Source organism: Manacus candei, unplaced genomic scaffold (assembly GCF_025592945.1).
Source record: "Manacus candei isolate 608988 ecotype Guabito, Panama unplaced genomic scaffold, ASM2559294v1 h1tg000048l, whole genome shotgun sequence".
NCBI lineage: Eukaryota > Metazoa > Chordata > Aves > Passeriformes > Pipridae > Manacus > Manacus candei.
Window position 1 is genome coordinate 840,001 of NW_026138096.1, and position 21,885 is coordinate 861,885.

General features: G+C 36.5%; 1 protein-coding gene across 7 annotated transcripts in view; it reads right to left on the minus strand.

Annotated features, from left to right (window-relative positions):
- Window positions 1–21,885, minus strand: part of CPEB2 (cytoplasmic polyadenylation element binding protein 2) — a 55,038-nt gene that overhangs the window by 4,159 nt on the left and 28,994 nt on the right. For 4 of the 7 annotated variants that reach the window (XM_051798436.1, XM_051798430.1, XM_051798431.1 and 1 more), the window contains 7 exons: window positions 19,739–19,762; window positions 16,105–16,275; window positions 14,490–14,579; window positions 7,430–7,548; window positions 7,020–7,134; window positions 5,020–5,201; window positions 1–482 (listed from right to left, as the gene is read on the minus strand). The exon at window positions 1–482 is cut by the window's left edge. In XM_051798436.1, coding sequence (XP_051654396.1) covers window positions 255–482; window positions 5,020–5,201; window positions 7,020–7,134; window positions 7,430–7,548; window positions 14,490–14,579; window positions 16,105–16,275; window positions 19,739–19,762 — 929 coding nt within the window. In that variant the 3' untranslated portion in view covers window positions 1–254. The remainder of the gene's footprint in view (window positions 483–5,019; window positions 5,202–7,019; window positions 7,135–7,429; window positions 7,549–14,489; window positions 14,580–16,104; window positions 16,276–19,738; window positions 19,763–21,885) is intronic. The other 3 variants (XM_051798433.1, XM_051798434.1, XM_051798432.1) reach the window with 3 other exon arrangements.

Consider the following 21,885-nt stretch of genomic DNA (forward strand, 5'->3'; position numbering starts at 1 on the left):
AAATAACTTGGAGAAAATACAAAAAAACATTTTATTTTAACATGAAAATATCACAAAAATTAGTAAGCCTGAGATGTAGGGTTTTGGTGAAAAACAAGAGGCTTGTAGTGTTTTGGCTGCTGATAAAGATGCATGTATTGATAGCTGGGGTGAAAAGCAGAAGAATGCACTTATTTCTTCTGCATGTCAGTATCTTCAAACACAGTAAGCCACATGCACCCTTCTCTCCTTATGTAGATGCTGGTTCACCATGTTTAATTCCAGCGGAAGTGGATCTGACGTGGGCGGTCAGCCCCCTCCTTTACCAATGGCTTATGGAATTCACGTCCTGCACGAGAGTGGATATTTGCCCAACAAAACTCACAGTAATACTGCAGGCAAGTGACATTGGCACAAAAGAAAGGAGCAAACTTCCCACCGCACCGCGCACCCTGGCACTCGTCACACATCTGGTCATCCAACACGTATGGCTTTACCTCCACCTGTTGGAGTGAAACAGGAACAATTCCAGTTAATAACTGGATCTACTTGAACTTGTACGAGGCCATTCATCTTTCTCTGGTTTAAAAAAAAACCCAAAACCCAAACCAGAAATCTGAAATCAGTCATATTAAAGCCTTAATCTAACTAATCAGTTATTACCCATTATCATTTATTAGCTACAGATTAACTGTACTGCAGAACACTTCAATGCAGATCTTTAGAAGTACACTGCACATGTAATAAATAGCTACTTCAGAAACATCCTTTAGTTTATTTTGGGAGAGTGTTCTTTGCAAATGATAATATCAAAGTATGTGTAGAAAAAAACCCAAACCAGCTAAAAGGTCTCCCAACTAATCTCATCAGCTCCCAAGTGCATCTCAACAAAACATCCAATTCTATACTGTTTAGCAAAAAAATAACTGAACATATGAGACTGTAGCCCTGTAATGCAGAATCTTCTTAAAAAAAATGCCTCTGCATGTACTACTTCTGTGTGCAAATTAAAAGTATTTCCTTCATGCTGTAATACAGATCTTATAGCAGTGCTGTTCTCTGTAAATTCACTCCCTATTTTTAATATATGGTCAGATTTTGACCTACCAATTTTGGTAATCTGTTATTTTCCCTTTTTGTGGTTTTGAGACGTACAGAAATTTGTATTCAATGTATTTCTGAAAATATTTGTTAAAAGACCACTTTCCAAGTCTACAGACTGCTACAAACACCTGTCTTACACAGCTTCTCTCTCCCAAACTCATCTGACTGCCAGAGTGGAAAAGTGGCAGGAGTCCAGTGGTAAATTTGCGTTTTGACTTTGCGTAACTGAGCTGCTACAGGCTGTGATCAAACAGGAAGAACTTCATAATAAAACACAAAATTAGTTGACTCCATCATTAAGGAATGTATTGTCTTCCATATTTTCCTCACTGATGCAAGAGATTTTTTTTGTAGATACTGATACCTAAGAAGAACACTACATTTAGACATCGACTGCATGTTTGAAATATTACAAACTTTTAAATGTTACTTTTTTTCATTTTATCTCCAGAGAAAAAATCTACACATACAGTTACCCACCCTGAAGTCTGACAGCCAAATAGTCTTCAGAAGTAGAGGCCATATTAGAAATGTCAAACAGAGTATGCTTCTTCCAGCAATCTATATTCAGTATGAGATCTACTTCTTATTTCACTAAAACGACCTGCCTTATCACAAATTACACTCAAACTTTCCTATAAACAGGTACCTTATGCAGAAACTGTGTTCGTGGTTCAGAATTACTGAAAACATGAAGCAGCATATATTTCAAGCTTCAGTGCACTAATGCACCAAGATTGGTACAAAGATGATTTAGAATATATTAGAGAAACACTTTGGGGAATGAAGTATTACCTGAAGTGGATGCAGACTGCTGGCATATGAAAGTTAACAAAATTTTAAGGAAATGTTTGGAGTTGAAACTCCAAACGAGTTTCAAAGAAATATTTGGAGCTGAGCTTTTATATATGATAAAACAGGATGAAGAGCACTTTACTGAAGAAAAACATCTGTTAGAGAAACTAAATATATCTACACATCAAAAGGAGTGGAGAGAACTTAGGTAAGGAAGAAGTTAAGATCACAGACCATGTCTGTCAAGTGACTGTGACACTAAGATTTCCAATTAAGGTAGGAAAAGGTATGTGCAAAAAAAAAAAAAGCTACAAATTCTTTGAACTGAAGTTCAGAAGGATAAACAGGTGAACTACAAAATTTAGCAGTGAAAAAAGACTTTTACAGAGATAAAACTGGCTATGAAAACAATGTGGAAGGACAGCAGACCTACCGAAACTGGATATAACTGGTACAGAAAGGCTATGCTGAGGTAAAGGGTAGAACAGCCTGCCTTCTAGGACTTCAGTGAAATATATACTGACTGTATTACCTTCCTGGTCAGCAAACATAAACATCTCGCGGGAAGGGAGTACCCAAAGTAGGACTATCTTCTTCATTTACAAAATCAGTCTTAAAGATTTAGATAAACTATTTGCTCATCTCTAAATCAGCAGCAATACTGATTTCAGAATATTTTCAGAACCTGAAAAGACATTAGTGTAAAAACTCCATGGAGGAAAAACCTATTTTTGAAAAAAGCTTTTTTCACACTTTCAGAAACAGCTAAGATTCAAAGTGTTCCCTAAAAAGAAGCTCTTCTCTATTGCTCCTCAGTAACACAAATAACTTTGTGGTAATTAATATATATAATTATATAAATAAGGTCTGACTGTATGATTTAGTTAGATGATTAAAAAATAAAGACTAAAACCCCTCAAATAAAAAAAGAAGTTAATAAACCCTCCCCATCATGGTGTTTAAAGACAAATTTATTATAACTCTTAAGATTTGGCACTGCTGTATTTTGCAATACCCCTCAAAAGTACCACAGAAGTTTAAAATAAGAAAAAACGAGAACACTAACAAAAATGCAGAAATTCAAGATTTAAAAGAACATTTGGGTCAAAAAATTAATTTTCAAGTATTAGAAAAGAACTAAAGAAAGAAAATAAATTACATCAGAAAAAGAAACTGTGTGATTTCAGATCTTTAAAGAGAAAGCCTAGATATTCCTTACTTCTCCCCCCAATCTCTCCAGCCCATGAACAGCTATCTACAGATACTAACTATACTTGGTGTTTTTTGATTTGTAGCTGGTTTTTTTGTTTGTCTGGGGGGTTGGTTTTTTTGTAATAGTGATTGAAGAAATGACTTGAGTACTGTTTTTATAAATTAAGTCTCAATGGATATAAGTCAAATGCTGCATTTTTCATATCTAGTATTTGGGGTAGATCTATGGGTTTTTTTTCCTCCACTCCAGGCTCCAAGAGGCCTGCAGTCCATCTCCCCCTTAAAAATTGCAACGTTATATCACAGATTAACAAGCTACATCCCTTTCTCTGCAAACAGCAAGCACTGCCATTTCAGATGCTTCCTCAGCATCCCAAGAGCCCTTAAGATCTCTGCTGACCTATCATAAGAAACCCAAAACAACAAAAAAACATACGTGGAAGTGCAGCCTTCAGAGTCAGGTTCATGCCTTCCTTTCTCATACAAGATGGCACTGCCAGTCTACCATACACTTCTCTACCACAAAGGACACTCCCATGGGAAGAGGAAAACCAGGATAAAAGTGTCCCCTAGTTTACACATTTCAAGTCCATGCCTCCCACGTTTGGGGGTGAGCTAGTCTGGATGGGACCCAACCGTCCGCATCTCAGTTTTAAAATCAGGTGACTTCACGGTCAAATGCCCTTCAGAGAGTTCCTGAAACACACTAAAAAATACCCAATTCTGAAGCTAAATGACCCAATTAGCATTGTTTAGAAGGAGTTCTGGATTCTGGTCCTTACTCCCATTTTTTCCAAATACTCAAATGCAAGATGAGTAACAGCTTTATTTCCCGTCACACAGACAGAGTATAAAGGCTATTTTTTCTGTTACATAACTATCCAAAAGGTAAAGCTATTAGTCAATGTCAGCTGCAAGTCACAAGGACGGCAATCCCACAACCAAAATACAGCCATCACATCTTAACATGAAGCCTACTTCACTACCCACATCCAGACCCACTCATCCTCTGGGAAGGAGCATGTTTGGAGACTTCAGCTCACAAGGCAAGCAGTATTTGAAACACACATGTAAAAGCTGTATTATTCTGCCTATTTGAAAGGAAAGAAGCACATGCTGCATCCCTAGAGCAGACTTCAGTTAACTGCACTACTTTCTTTTTCCCATGTCTTTGATCTGTAGAGGAGACTTGAACTACTTTACTTACTCAATCCTTCCTCCTTTAAGACCTTATTTTTTTAAGAACACCTATTAATGCCAGACTACCTTTGCAGTTCTTGACATCAAAACTAGTGACCCTTAAAACTGACATAATTTAGATGCCAATTTTCTTTGATCCTCTTATAGTTTTAATTAGGAGTAGTAAAGTTGACTAGTCTTCTTAACGTAAGTCAGTTTTGCTTTAGCTAGCAAAAGGCAAACAGAAATGTGTATTGGTAAATACTAAGAAGACTCTCAGAAAGAATAAGGCATTTTGTATTTTAGGTGTTGAGCTTTATCAACTTTCTGAGCACTGACAATTATGGCTGCAATTAAGGGAAGCTGCAAATATAAAGCTAATTTGAAGCCAATGAATACTAGAGTTTCCTATGAATGACAGATGAATTATCACAGTATTTGGTTTCATTAGAACAAGGGAGAGAAAGACTTTCAAGCCCTTTGCCCATACACAGCAAAACCAGGAACTCCAGAATGGGAAGAACATATGGTCCAACACATGTCAAAGGAACAAGTTGCTGCTCTGTGGAAAGCACGTTGTTCGTTTGGGGCATTCACAGCATACTCTTGAAAGTAGTGGAGTTACATGAATGTTACAAGAGATGTAGGAAGATGGCACGAAAGCCAATCAAATGCAATGTTACCACACTCCGAGAAATTTCTTTATAGGTCATTAGTCTTTTTTTCTTTTTTAATTTTTGCGTAACTTACTCGTTTATCAATATCGCCATGCTGAAGTTGAACAAACCGAGCACTGATGGCAGCAATGTAACTCTGCTGATTGGAAAAAGCAACACGTCCAGCACCTTTTGGGTATTTCAGCTCAGGGTCAGTATCAATTCCTGCGTAACAAACTCCACCATAGAGACGGTCCATGATCATGGCCAATTCCACTATTAAGAAATGGAAGAGAGTTCATTTAAACTGTTCTTACAGTACAAACTTAATATGCTCAAGTTTAAAAATACCAGAAAAGTTAATTTTAATTATTAATTTTGCAATAGCAAGTGTAACAGTAATAACAACACAAAAAGTATTAAATAAGCTATTAAATATTCAGCAGACAGATCTTTCACGCTGTGGGTACATACATCCAAGGAACAATGGAACTGTAAGTCCTTGACAACCTGGAACTGGAATTCCAGGGCAGTTTTCTTCAGGGGATTACAGTAAAAGATTTTTTGGGCAGGCAGAGAATATAAATTGTATAAAATAGATCCACATGCCACTGATTCCTTGGTACATGTTCTCTGGTTGTCCTAATGCTCTATGTCCTACTTGAATTTAAAGATGTAGTTAGTGTCTTTTCACCAGCCAACAGGGCTTGATTATTTCTACAGTGCTACACTTACCACACATACAGAAATTCAGAGAAACAAAAAATTTAAATTTATAATCTGATTGCCAGATTATACTGAAATCAGTTCTGCAATTCATTCAGGTGGAAAATACTGTTTTTTCAGAATTAGTATCCTCTGTATTAAAGGTGTCAGAAGTTACTGATGTTCAATATTTGAAGAGTCTCCTAAAGTTTTACTGTTTTAGTGAATTCATTATTCCTATTTCACAATGCCATAAAAGTTTCATTTTCCCATACACAAGGCATTAGAAAGCTAAGCAGAAGAATTCGTCCATTTAACTTCTGACAGACATTCAGCACAGTAATCTGGAGCACTGAACTGAATTTAAAGAAAAATTAATCTGCAGTTTGAACATACTGTGTTTATGCTCATTTACAGAGATTGTACTACAATTGAAAGTAGAGTCCTAAAAGTAAAATAACAGAAAAGTTTGAGCATTGCAGGTCCAAGATAGAAAAATTTTAAGATCCTTTATATACCAAATTTGCACTATTGCTTCTTGGTTTTCCTACATCTTCCATCTAAAAGCTCATCTTTCTCTAAGAATAAAATGCATTACAAACTCCGAAAGACTAATGAAATCCAGGAGTCATTCTAATAAAAAACGGGATTTGAACCACTGCGTGTTATGCTTCTACTTCCAACATTCACTGCAACCTACTTACTAGAAAGCCACCTAAAATACTGTAAAAGGCTACTGCAGCCAATCTCAAAATACAGACTGTCCAGGTTGTAGATCAACCATTTCACTGCTACAGAAACATTTATTTTTTCCTTCACATCTCCGGCAAGAGTCTAGAAAGAGCCCTGCAATTTCATGCGGTGTTGTGCCACACAGATTGTGTTAGCTCTCTGAATTTCTTCCCTTTTTCCTCTATTCCTACTCGTTCAAGTACTCCATCACCTGTGGTTTTGAGTGCACTAAGAGTAACTGCAACCTGACAGCAGTAAAAGAGTAGCTAACACACAATGACAAGCAGGTACAAATACAGCTCCAAACAGTCATGGAGCAGGGCAGAGATGTTTCTGTAGCATTATTTTAAAAACAAACTCTTTACATCTTTCGTGACATACTCTACACTACAGTTTTGCTAATATGATGAAAATTTTTTCTACAGCTTTAGACAGGTAACAGTTTCCAGTAAATCTCAATGATGAACTGTGATTTATGGCCAAAGCCAGATGAAAACAGTTAGTAGTGAAATGTAAGAATACACAAATATTGTAGTGGGGTTATAATGTCATGACAGTGTTCTATTTCTATATGTATATATCTATCCATACAAAAAACATGCACAGGTCAAATTATTTCCAATGATTTCCTTAAAAATTGCCACAGATTATACTCACCGGCTCTCAATGGTCTAGGGACTCCTCCAACAAAAATTGTTTTTCGAGGATCAAGTGGTTGTGAACCATCCATCACGAAGTCACTATCACTTAGATTCCAGGGACGTATCTGAACCTATTAAATTGAGAAAGAAAACAGTATCCTACTTTAAATTTCACTGCAACATGGATTTATGTTCATCAGCCTATGTAACTGTCAAACAGTCATAACCTCATTAGTTTAGCATGTCTAGGTGCTCTGTTTTAATCTCATTAATTCAAAACACTACAACTTTAAAATAATCCACATGTTCCAGATGTTGAGCTCTGCCAACAGTAGTTTACTTTTGATTATTTTCCTCGTCATGATTTCCAATGCAGCTTTAGACAGATGGCAGCTATAGCCTGCAGGCCATCCACTGTGCACTCACTGGCTTGTCCTTGATAGTAGGGCTGGAAACACACAGATAGAGCTTTCCGTCTTCTTCAATGCAGGCGTCAATCAGGGCCTGAACTGAACTCTCTTCTTGGAACAGGAGGAATGCATAACCTGGAAAAAAAGCCAAACCAACTGATATATTTTATCTTTATTTTACATAATCATCTTTGCCAGTGACTTTTCCATACAAAAGTAAAAGAAAGTCAAAACAAGTCTTCCTTATCAGTCATGTTAACTATGTACTACCTTGCCATAATTAAACAGAACTTCTATCTGTAAAAAATTGTCAGAAGAGACTAAAAACCAAATCAAAGCAAATATGTCTGCTCTATCATGTACTGAAGTCTAGGCTGAACATATTCATTGGCTGCAATGAACATTATACAATGAAAATCCGACTTGGCACAAAGGACTAATCTCTATTCTAGAGATTAGATCAAAGTACTTTATTACATAAGTGACCCAGCAAGCCTTCCAAACACTACAAAAATAGGCATTAAAATGCTTATTTAATGCTACAGTAAAAACAAACTGTCAGACATGCAAAGAACCTCACGTTAGAATACTTTAACATTACAGTATGATATATACTAAATCTGTTACTTTACAAATACCCAATAGCACAATTAGAGTTGTATTCTAAACCAAACTTTTAAAGGACCATAAATCACATTTCCTTCTGAGATTGCTACCAAGTATGGAATTTTCACACAAGGTTATGTTTTACTACTTGGATGGCAAAATAAACACTGAAGCAACTGGGCTTGGGAAAACAGAACATGGGTACATTTAGCAAGCCTTATGGAAATGATGCTCTATTTCTGAGAGAAGGTAGTTAACCACCAGCCATTTCTTACTGCAACCAGACACTACAGGTCACCAAGGTAAAAATGGTGGGGTGCATATCTTGGAGACCACCAATGAATCAATGCCTTACCAATGTGAGATTTGAGAAACAAATGCACAGTTGATTTTAAATGTATGGGGAAAAAAGTAAGATTTAAAGAAAAAGCTGTAAGGTCTATTCTGGTCTTTCTAATAACTTGTAGCTCATTTTTTACCCCTCATAACAGTCCCATCTGAGCTACCTACAAGGGACACATTACAGGGTTTTATGTATTCTATATTTTTATGTAAATCTTATTTAGTTTCTTAAAAAACATGTCATAGGGAAAATCTGGGCTTGGGCTGAAGCATTTCCTAGTAAAATCTATTCTTCATTTCGTAGCAATTTTTTTAGTGACAACCTCTTTAGCTTAAGCTTAATTAGTAATTATTTAGATTCAAAATCCATTTAATGAGGATATCTTTCGCTACATATCTTAAAATTTTAAATCCACATATTAACCATGCAAAACTCATTCACTGAATGAGGGCACGTGCAGACTGGCATGGGTGAGATCAGACCCATGGAACTGTCTTTACTTGGGCGGAAGGCAGGCACACACATTCCTGTTTGAATGCAGAGCTCAGTAGAAGAACGACTGGAGTGCAAAAACTGGATTGATCAACGCGAGTGTTAATTGAACATGGTACTGACTAAGGGATCACAAAGTAAGATTTTGCCAGATGCCTGGTTTTCTATCAGTTCTTATCCTAAAGCAAATCAAGGGCCTGGATCAATAGGCCAAGGCCAATGGTATGAAGTTCAACAAGGCCAAGTACTGGTTCCTGCACTTGGGTCACAACAAACCCAGGTAGCACTACAGGTTGGGTAGAAGAGTGGCTGGAAAGCTTCCCAGTGGAAAAGGACCTGGGAGGTGCTGTTTGACAGCCAGCTAAACATGAGCTATCAGTGTGCCCAGGGGGCCAAGAAGGCCAGTGGCATCCTGGCTTGTATCAGAAACGATGTTGCCAGAAGGACCGGGGCAGTGATTGTCCCTCTGTACTCGACAAGGAGGCCAAACCTCAAGTCCTGTGTCCAGTTCTGGGCCCCTCACTACAAGGAGGACATTGAGGTGCTGGAGTGAGTCCAGAGAAGGGCAACAGAGCTGGTGAAGGGTCTGGAGCACAAGTCTGATGAGGAGCAGTTGAGGGAGCTGGGGGTGTTTAGCCTGGAGAAATGGAGGCTTGGGGAGGACCTTATTGCTCTACAAATACCTGAAAGGAGACTGTAGTCAGGGGGTAGAATCATCTTTTCTCCCAGGTAACAAATGATAAGACAAGAGGAAACACCCTCAAGTTGTGCCAGGGGAGGTTTAGATTGGGCATCAGGAAAAACTTCTTCACTGGATGGACAAGCGCTAGAATCACTGTCCCTGGAAGTGTTCAAAATACAGGTAATGTGGTGTTTAGGGTTAGTGGTGGACCTGGCAGTGTTATGTTAATGGCTGGACTTGATGATCTTAGGGGCCTTTTCCAACCATAATGATTCTATTGTCATATACAGAGAGAGACAATCCCTCCCAAAGAACCCTAGACTTGCACAGTCTGCATACAACCTACTCTCCATCACTTGCCTGATTATAAATTAGCCATCGACTTCTCTGAAGAACACCGGTTACGCAGGACACCACCCTACATACATTAGCTAGAAAGTGCCTGCAAAGGGAAATTACACTCTTATCTTCCATATTTCATTTGGAAATCATAAATTAGGGCTATTCTTGTTACCATGGTTACCACATGCCAACAACTGCATGTCACAAACATGATTCTTACCCATTTCTGTTTCTCAATATTTTTTTAATTGGAATTTTTTTCACCTCAACATCCATAACCCATGAAGTATTGGGGATGTTTAACATCTAAAAAGCCAGAACAGCGGTAAAAGCCACATTTGATTAAAAAGGTACCTAACCACTCTTTTTGTGAACTACAACTACCATGTGTGATAGAAAGCACGTGTCACACTGAAACATGCTGGGGAGGTAGCGTGAAGAGTATGAGGTGTTCTACTGTACTACAAAACACTTTAACTCCCTAGTGTCTTGGTTTTTTGGGGTAACACAGTCATTTAACTTGAACAGCTTCACACCCAATAGCCATTTAAGCATGTTTACAATGGAAAAGCAAAGCTACTCTAGTAGGTTTTTCAAAGGAATCTACTTCATACCTTTGGGTGATATGTACATTTCAGGTATTACAGACCAAGAAACAAAGATTGTATGTTCTGTCCATATTTCACAAGGTGAAAAGTATTAAACGAAACAGTTTTATAAAAATTTGTTGTTCATGTGCATCTCTACCAGAATTTTTATCTCCTGTGGGATTTGAGGTCTAGGTAACCCTGTTAGTGTTTATCACTTGACTACATTCCTCTGCATAACACTGAAACTATTACTAATACTCCTACTTTCAAAGGCAATCAGTGTAGGTAACTTTGGGAATATACTCATCCTTAGAAAATTACCTTAAATAATAAATAAATCTTTCTGAAGATAACTAGCTTTAGAGCTACATTCCCTGATACCTAAAGATACTGCAGTGGTTATAGTCATGAGCTGACATTTCTTTTAATAAAACAAGACCAAGAAATTATGTATTTTTTTAACGTATTTGGTCCATCAGGTAAGCTTGAAGAGTCCTAGCTGTACTACCAAATCAGCCCATTTCTTTTTTTTCTTGTATTTATTATATAAAGAACAAATCAAAAGCAAAGCATTCTAGACTAGATTCACATTATTTTCTGAGAAAGGAAGAAAATTTCTTTATTTCACAGTAATATGGAAATTTACCAAAAGGAGAAAGGACACTTTTGCTGTGCACACTCTGTAGAAATCAGAGACCAGCTCTAAGTTTTATCAATCTCCAGCTAACTCCTGTCACTAGTGGCTTAGAGGGGATGTTGAGAAAATTAGTGCAAGCCAGGATGGTGCTGCCCATGTCAGTCATTATAGCAGTGTTTTGTTCTGTGGTTGGTTCCTCTACTGTACTGACAGGCTCTTCCCAGAGAAGACTAAATGGCAATTCTTGCCTAGAGAATGCTGCATCTTAGCTTAAATCATAAAAAAATCAGTGTAAAATGCAGGTTAATACAGACAATGGATCAACATGACAATGGGAATAGTTCAAATTTGTGAAGGACACATCTCACCTATTCCTCCTTAAAGAGGTCTCATCACCACACTAATTAAATCTTTAAAACAAATCTTTCATTTTTCCATTTAGTCACCTTTGATGGAGAATTAACTCTAAAATACACTATAAGTGAAAAAACGTGGTGCTGTGTCACATTTATGATACCTGCGTAGTTAGTCAGTCTGGGTAAACGAATGAAGCTCGATGTGCTTATGTTACAGTGACCTGAATAGCCCTCTGTACTCCACTGCCTGTACTGGCCAGATTCCCATTGATTAAAGGAAGCTTAGACGCTAATCACACATGAAGACACCTACAGTTACTTGCCTGAATCCAGAGTTTGATCCTACCCAGTGTGATCAAATTAGCTGGTAACAAGTTTAACAGAACTTGTACAGACCTGGGGTTTTGCTTCTTAAACAAGAAAAATACATTTTCAACCTGATTTTTTCAGTCAGCTCTGAATTGCAAGTTAAAAATATTGAAAAAAGCTACCACACAACTGCTGTGATACAAGGTAGCAGAAAAAAACAATGAGAAAAGGCTGGGGACACTGTCCTGTTTAAATCAGATTATCCTCTGTTTGATACAGACTAAAATAGTACAGAGGACACAAACAACCGGACACGTTTTGAGAGGCCTTCTTTAGATTTGCATATCCTCATGGCACCATTTCTTTGAGAGCTTCATTATCACAAGGAGTCCTCAATCCAGCAAGTTACTTTGGACATGTGTATTGTTTCATAAGTAAGTGTGTTTGCCAACTACGTAATAACATGAGTTATGATAAACAGTTGCAAGTCAGAAAGGAAGGAATTCTCCATTACAGTTGGCAGATCATAGACTTTGTACTTTGAGCTCAACAGAATTTTTTTTTCAGAACAGAGTCTCCTTGTAAGATCAGTGTGAAATTTTAAAAAATCCTATTTTCTTTGGGTCTAATTTTCTGGTGAACCAATACAAAATATAATTATTTAAAAACAAGCAGCTGGTGTTTCTCAGGAGGCAGCCTTGATGGATTAAGACACTACTTGCATTTCTTTCAGCAAGGAAACACTTATTATGAACTTGGCCTTCCCTCAGGACCTTCTGTAAGCAGAGAGCCTGGAAGGAACTGCAGCCTGGAAAACTGAACTACAGTAAAAAAAAATAAAATAATAAAAAAATCAAACAGGCCGTATCTCTGCACTGCAGAGAAGACTTCTGTGAATCTGTCCAGAATGGGATAATTCTGAGATGTCTTTGGAAAGTAATACTATGGCAAATCTCTAACAAGACTGAACAAAGAAAAATACATACACTGAATTGATTAATTGTGGAGTGACAAATTAGAAAATGGAGACTGAAAACAATAAAAACTAATATAGTATATATTTCTCAACTGGTAATTATTTTGCCTATCCTTAGCAGTTTCAGACATCTTATTAAATATATGTATACATGGTTCTTGCCTGTACACTCAAGTAGTAGTAAAGACAGACAAATTTTTAAGAAATTCTTCTACAAAATAATCATGGGTCATATATATGGCATTGAAAAAAACAGATATATACACGATAACAGTCAGCAGTTAAATGTGTCCAGAGTATTACAAAGAGAAAACTATACTGTATTTTAACTGTGTTAGGCTACATTACAAAAAAAAAATTGAGTAATGCAGCAAACTGAAAATTAGGTTAAAGTTTTAAGACTGAAGAACAGTAAGCACTATTAAATTTCAAATAAGTCAGTTAATCATGGGAAATCAACTTAGCGCTTAGTTTGCAAGTGTTTCCTGAATTAATTAGATCAACACACTGAAGTTCTTCCATTTTTATCCTCTGCCTTTAAGAAGCTCTGCTTACAATATAGATTTATTTTAATTTTTTTCTTAAGGTGATAACTATAAATAACCCAACTATATAAAAAAGCTTTATTAAATGAGGAAGTCTAGAAATATATCCTTAAGATGTTCAGATGCTGAGACAGGACTATCTCCTTGGAAACGAATGCCAGAATCCATTCCTTTCAGGTAAGAATATATTACATCTTCCATCTTCTATATATTCATCACAGACTCTGTGAGATGCATCTTCCTTAAAGAGTTCCTTGGGAATTTCTCTTGGTAATTTATGAAGAAAAATGCACTCCATAAGATAATCAAATTTAACTTGACAGTAGTTTTGTGTGTCAGGCTAACAATCAAAAAAGTCAAGGTCTCTTTGTTTGTCTTAGAATTTCCATGTAGCATTCATAAATGCTATTTAAGTAATTTCAATTCTATTTCCCACTCTTTAGAGAACCCATTGGGGATAATAATCCTGTTTTTTCCCCAGTACAGATGCTCAGACAAATGAAGAATCAGTTTACAAAGGAACTATACCTACCCTTCTGTCACTTCCACGGAAGGAATGAATTGCTACAGTCTCTACAAAAAAATCACTAACCTTTGCATTGCTTTCATATCAGGATCAGACCTTTGCATTTATTTTATATGTAACAATACATGATTGTACACGTAGAGAGATATGCTACATAATTTAATTACTTAATCTACATCATGGTTTTTCCAACACTTCGTGACACTAAAAAGTCTAGTCTAACAGCAACACTAGAAATTGTTAAATATCAATATTTAATCATTTATGAAGAAAGACTAGTGTTTCAATCAGATTTCACATCCTGGAAGTGAAAGAAGCATAATATTTGATTATCTTGATCAGGTACCCAAATGCACTGTTCTGAATCCTGTCTTTAACTTCCGAGGAAAATTTTTATCTAAGATTTAGTCTTACAAAAATTGACCAAATTTCAGTTTTGGAAACTAGACAGAAATGCATATACAGAGCTGTGGCACATGCAACTACTTAATGCTGATCTGATCAGGCATAATACCAAAACAACAGGTTTTAGACTTGGTATGTAAAGGAACCATGTCTGAACCTGCAATGAAATGACATATTAACTGTTCACAGGGACTAGAAGAAAATGAGACAGTTACCCAGAGTAAGATTTGCACTCAGTGACAGGTCAAAACCTTCCAACTCTCTTACCTTTTGGTGGAAAATAGGACTTGCTCTCTGCTTTGTGAGGCCAGTCTACTACCAAAGGCCCAAATCGTCTGAAGCTAGCAGTAATTTCATCTAAAACCAGGTACAATAGTTAAAATTAATGACATAACTCAATGAAAAAGAACTATCAAGCAGAGACCTTTGTTTCTAGCAAAGGCTGACATTTCAAGGAAAAGAAAGAACAAAAATTTACAACTTTCATGAACAAAAAACTTAAATAGACACATCTTCCAAAGAGTTAGTATTCACATAATGTATTTCTGGTGATTTTAAGCTTATATTTGTTTGTTATTACTTAATAACAGCAGTACGTCAGAATCATATTAGCAGCTGAAGGCAGTGGTGAAAACTTGTGTGGTACTTCCCTTAATTCAGAATCTGGTTTGAATGTAATCAAATCAATTTATTGTTTAGTGATTGAGTACAGTCAGAGCTTTGTAAGCAGATATTCATATACCAAGTACTACCACAATTAACACATTAGCAGTTTCCAGACTATGCATGTATCAGACACAGAAACTTAAAAATGTCTATTTAAAAGTGCTTCTAACACAATCATGAATAGTCCTGTTATGAGATCTACTATGCCCCTTGCACAACTTTGTGATGTCTTTCTATTCTTCCTGTTATTGACTGGAAGAGCCTTGGTCATGAGGGAAAAATATCTTAAACTACATACAAAAGCAGTAACTCAAACACAAACATGCTCCATCATTTCTCTCAGTTGTATCTACCATCAGCATATAAACAGGCAGGAAAGAAAGAAAATGTATTTCCACATGTTCTTCTTTAGCATTTGTATTAGAGGCAACTGTGCTGAAGCGTATTAAAATAAATCCCTTAGTACATTGTAACAGAGCATCTCAATAAAGATGGTCCTTCCATGTCTGAAAGTTAATTAAACATAGTCAGCCTATTTGGTTTGTGAGTTACTCTAGGATTACAATGAACCTTGTAAAGGGACTTCTGTTTACATTACAAAGCTAGCACGCAATTTACATCTGTCTGTACAGGAGAACCCGAATATTAAACAGCACGATTACTACCAATCAGCACTATGATACAAAGCAATTCCAACTGCACTGTTGAACAGTCTGAGCTTCTGTGGTAACACCTTTGTGTTCAATGCATCAGAGCACTCTGCCACTTGACCTTCCTCTGCCTTAGTTTCTCTGTTTCTGAACAGAATAATATTAACCTTTCTATACCACTGTTGAGATCTTCAGGTAGTAGTAAAATAGAATATGAAATTCATTTACAAAGGGAAGCTTTCTATGAATACAGAATAAAGCAGGCATAGAGGATGGCTAAGATGTATTTGAAAGGAGTATGCAAGATAAGCAGGAGCACAAATTCCATGCATCACATGGAACTCCACAATCTGCAAGTGCAGAATCAGAAACAACTGAATCATCTCAAAGCCAGAAGAGATGATATTAAGCTCAACGCACCCATTAACTCTCAAAGAACATATAGCTGTAGCCTTTCACTTCGTAACATTATTTTGCTGAATGGATTATTTCTACTACTTCATTCGGGTTTTTCCAGATCTCTCTTTGTCTCTCCCTCCAAACTGCTCAGTTTTCAGGCAGCTCACCTTCATCAATATCTGGTGGAAGACCCCCAACAAACACTTTCCGAGAAAAACGCTCAATTCGTTCTCCATTCTGATGAGTTGAATAGCAGGTAGGTGAATTCAAGACTCCAACTTGATCACTGTGACCATCATCCAGCAAACCATCATCTATTGGGAAGAGGGAAGAACGGCCTTAAAAAGAAAAGATAATAATATACATTAAAATAATTTTGTGGCAGTACATCGTTATGTAATTTTAGGGAATGGGGAAATAGCAGTCTGGAAAGTCAAAATGAAAATACCAAGGATTATTAGAAAAGTACATATTAGTTTTAAGAAAAATTAAGAAAATGAAAGATGTATTAAACTTCAAAAAGGAATTTCAAGATTGCAAGCTGACATCACTCTAAGTGTAATACTTCATACTACATTATATTGTAGTTACTCTGCTGCATCCAGTAGGAAGGTGGTAATTTGGTTTTAAATAAAGGGTCTTATGAAGAGAAAAATATTATTGCCTGCTTAAGTGAGTTTCATTAGTCTGCCTTTGGTTTAGCTTCAAGTTAAGTGGTAACTTCCTCCACCTGAATGACTACGGTATGTCTAAAAATCTTACATTTTAACTGAACAAAGGGAAACAGAAAAATCATGGGCACAGTAACAAGTTTCAAACAGGTATGTTTCTCTTCTAAAGGTATCTGATGCTGATAACACAAGGACAGATTTAATTTCTAAGAAAATAAATAATTTTAAAATGTGTGCAAAATGTAACACTTTAAAAATGAGTCACAGTGCTGATTTATGCTCCCCACTCTCAATATACCACAGTTTTGGAGCGAAGCCTTGTGGTGGTTCCTAACACGTAGTAACCTGCAGTGAGATTATAGTTACCCTGAAATGGAAGTGTAAAATCTGAGAAGTTCACAGGACGGTTTTGCAAATGCGATCTGATCAAAACAGACATAAGAGTGAAGTAAAAACGTGGTAATTCTGCCCCACGTTCATTTCCTATTTCATTCTTACAAATTTTAAAGAAAGACAAAAAAAAAAATTTTGGAAGGCCAGGATATTCATCTTAGCTTATTCAGTCTTTCATTGCTTTAGATCAGCAACATAAAGGTTAATGACAGTTTCAAATTCAGAAGTCAGTCTGTTAACTGAAAAAAAGATGAAAAAGAAACAATTTCATGAAGCATAGAACAATTTCATGAACACATAGCCCACATCATCATTTCTTCTAAAATGCAATTTTCCCTGTTTCTTACTCATTTAAAAAATAATTATTAATAATTCAACTGCTTTCTCAAAAGAAGCAAGAAAACCAAACCAAAAAACAACCTAGCACGTTTCTGGGAAGTAAGTTAGTTTTCCGTCTCAAATAGCCAACTTATTCCAGATTCACTCACTGGCAAATCCAAAGGCAGGAGCAGTAGGTCCCTGACAGCTGAGTCTGCAGTGCTTTAGCTGTAAGCAATTCTGCAGTCTCCTAATTCTTCTCCCCACTCAGGGGAACAGTGCCAGGAAAGCCTGGTAGGAACACTTGCAGACCCAATGCCAACCAGCTAAGCGTGAGAGCATTATGGAAGCCCTCACTTCCAGAAGACCACCTGAGAAACAGGTGCTTAAAGACAAGGCTGGAGAACAGACAGCAACCACTATGACCAATAACCTATGTTATGGCGATGCCTATTGCCCCTGATGTTGTGTCTCATCAAAAATACTGAATGAAAACACAGGACGACATAAAACAACAAAACATCATAAAATGTCATGAGGAGCACAAAATAAAATCAGGACTACAGGGACTGTACCAAATAACAAAGACTGTAAACTACATCATTTTTATGATGGAATATCGATGTCTTCAGCAGGCATATGATGGAGATGAGTACAGCAAATGCAAAAGATGCAGCAGGATTCTTCCCTTTTCATTAAGATTGGGGATAGGATGTTTGGGAATAACTAGCAGGGTGCAAGTGATGGCATCCCTGATGGTGTTCAATGGGACAGAAAAGTGAGGAAGCAAGGGAGAAACAAGGCTAACACAACTGGAAGAAGGAGTCAGGCAAATTCTTCTTGTAAACCAACAACTTAGGCATAAGAGGAAGAGGGTCATGCTATGAAGACCGTTCCAGCTGAGTAATGTGGATATGAATTTCAGTTATGAAGACTAGTAAGAATGATCAGATCTTAAAGATGTATATGAATAATATTTGGTTGCACAACCAAGAAGGGAGATACAACAACAAATTTCTGCATTGCTAATGTGAATGATGGAGAAGATAGAGCTGTTATCATAGCGACAGTGACAGGAAAAAGGGGATAATGGGAGAAATAAGACTTATATTGTAAGAACCTGAAGGAAACTGCAAAGTGGAAATCTTAGGACTTTTCACTAATATATGGGAGTTAATCTTAACATCTTAAATCTAAAGGGACTATAATTTAGCTTCGTTTATAAGAAGTACTTCTTCAACAATTCCAACTTACAATACAGATAACTATATGGGGGAAAAACAGTCAAAGAGTAATACTCAGAATAATTTATTTTGTACCCACAGATCAATGTTAAAATCTAAAAACAATGACAATTATCCTTTATAAATAAAATCATGAGAACACATTCTGAAGTGATACCAGAGAGCTCAGTTTTACTTTAATGTGGGTAAAGGTTTACCAAAAGCACTCTAGCTTCTCAGAGACCTAAGATTACATGGAGGACAATGGATCAACACTTTTAGAGTAATATGGTCTATACGACCCCTAATACTTTCTTCTCCATCCTCTTCACTGTTAAATGAAGTCTCTCAGACAAAGAAAGCAAAAAGGTAATTTACTTTCACATTTCAATAGGCTTTCACATTTCTTCTGATGACTGGGAATAAAAATTATAAACTCTTCTAAACACTTGTTTCCTTTTGTTTTATGACAGTGAAAAAGTAAGCAGAATCTGCCAGGAATTGTCAAAACAATTGTACTGTTACATCCTTTGGCCATGATCTACAAGATCATTCCTCTCTACATTATGGCTACCAAGCAATAATTCAGTTATGAATCAATGCAGAGATCCAAACAGACACATGAACTGGTGTGTACGTGGTGAGTACTGCAAGCTACCAAAGATCTCGTTTTTTTCTGCACATTTTACATGGTGTTTATAACAACTGTAGGTCACATCCTGGTATAGCAAAACCAGTACAGCTTTTCCAAGGTCAGTGAACATGTATTGGTTCACACTATGAAGATCTGTTTGCTATTTCTAAGAGCAGTCTACTAGATTTCTTGCTAAATTCATGAAAGGCTTTTAGTTTTTACTCTGCACACTACCGCTTCTACAGAAGCAAAAGGAGATGAGTTAGAAGGACAACTAGTAAATGTATACTTTTAAAGGGGACAATGACTGCAAGCAGTAGCCATTAGCATGAACTAAATTATGATTAGAATTACAGTTTTTAACTGATTAAAGGATTTGTAATTCAAACTCTAATGATCATAACAATCCAGACTGCACACCTCCTTTCCTCACACTCTCCATCTTCCCCAAACTGAGACAACATGAAGATAAACATTTAAAATCAACATTCTGGATTAATTAATCATAATGATCAGTAACAGATCAGAATTAATTGTACTGTAACAAACAGAAGTGAATTACCTCGTCTTCGCCCATAACTCCTCGCTGCATGCAAACAAAGGACAAATTGTAAAATGTCAAATAACTGTATCATGCCCACATACTAAAATATTTAAGATACAAAGAACTATGTGGGTAAGCAGTAAGCAAAAATCTGCATTGATACTTGGTACTGATAATTGTAGATGAGAATGCATTAAACCGAAATCTTACTTAAATACCATACCATTTTACTACAAAATTTATGTTAGTACCAATTGTAAAAAACACTCTTTCAAGTATTTCAACCTGTCTTTAAACTTGATCTTAACTTCATGTTAACTAGGGATGAATAATGAATGAGAACTTTGCAATTCATCCTCAAAGTGACTAGTATCTTACGTAAATGTCTAAATAACACACAGAGTACTGAAATTGTAGAAAGGAAAATATTACTTTAAAAAGCATGTAGCAAGTGTTAAATTAATCACAGAAACATCCTGGTCCATGGAACAGTTTGTACAGTCCTTTGCAGTGACAATGCAAATGCTGTAAGCCGTGACCTTCCTTTTTCATGAAAAGACCTAGCAGAAAATTAACCGCAAGGTTTTGTTTGAAACAAAAGATGCCTTGTGGTAGCAAATGAAATCAGGGCACAAGTCACAAGAAATAGCATTGTATCAAAAACACTGTACAAAGGCAAAGCAACAATTTCTGACAGACTGCAAGTAAATCCAAGATTTTCCTAACTTTTGAGTTTTGCAAGATTCTTAAAGAGATCATACTTATAGCTACGGTTCAGAAAACCATACTGACTGCTTCTTTGCCTGAAGGCTAGGAAATTAAAAATAGACAGATTACTAATATAGAAACTATTGAGCTGTGTATAACTTCTTAGTTAAATTTCCACAAAGTATTTTCTATTCCTATTTCACAGCCTTAGTATCTGAGAAAAATTACTTTAATCATTATGCATTGTAGTTAAGTATCCAAATGGATAATGTTACTATAAACCACAATGTTACAGCAACATTTGTACACAGACTGCTGTGTCTTGGCATTACTGTTTTGATTTTACTAGGCATCTATACATACATCTCTCCTAAAAAGCAACCCTTGTTCTGGGCCACAGAAATATGTACAGTCTCAAAATCAGTGATTCATAACTGTCATTCATTGTTCCATTCTAACATTATGAAGTACTTATATCCTGGTACCCCCTACTTCATCAAGGGTCTTCAAAAATTTTAGTAGGTATAATGATTTTTTTCCTTTATTATCTTGATCCCTTCCTTCTAGAAATTCAGTAGACTGCTTATGGAATTCTGAAAATCTTTCTTGTTTTTCCTCCCTTAGAACAGTTATTTTCACACAACAGTCATCATCTTTCCATCCAGCTTGCACTGAACTCTGAGATTTATTCTCTCTCACTTGAAATAATTATTATTGATGAGAACAGTTTTTCAGATCCTCCAACTTTCTACCAGTAAGCTAAAATAGAAAAAACTTTCTGAAAGAGGCCTGGGTATCTAACCAAGTAGGAATATCTTAATTCAGATTTCTGACGTCCATCTGAATCCATAGATCTAAATCCACGAAACATAGTGTATTCCTCTGTGTCATCAGTTCTCTCACGAGGTGCTGCTGCATGGGGAGACTAATGCTGAGCTTCAAACTTGTTTCCCCTCTGAAGCCAGGCACTCAAGACACACAGTTCTATGTCAGTGTTGCAGCATGTACAAATCTTTTCTGACTCCTGGTCAAAGTGACTCCCACATAGCATTAGCAGTAGCGTCACTAAGCCTTTGTCTTACCCCCATATGCCTTTTTTTTTAATTCCATCCACAAATAAAACGAGAGTAACCAGGGAAAATTCATGTGCATCACATCCACAGCAATGTCTGCAGTGCCATGCTCTTTTCTCAAAATGCATACTAATCTACACCTTTTGGCACAAGACTCATCATACTGTTTTTCTTCCCTTCTGCCCCTTTCTGCCCACCAAACCAGCTCAGCTGTTTTCTTACATTTTTATAGTTAAGATAAGCTGATATGTAGAGAAGTATTTTGTTACAGTACACCTGAAGTGTTTTTCTTTGTGCATTCAAAAAGAAGCAACAGTAATTTTGAGGAGAAACACAAAAGGGTTATTAAAACGATAAGAAAACTCCAAACAACGCAATTCAACT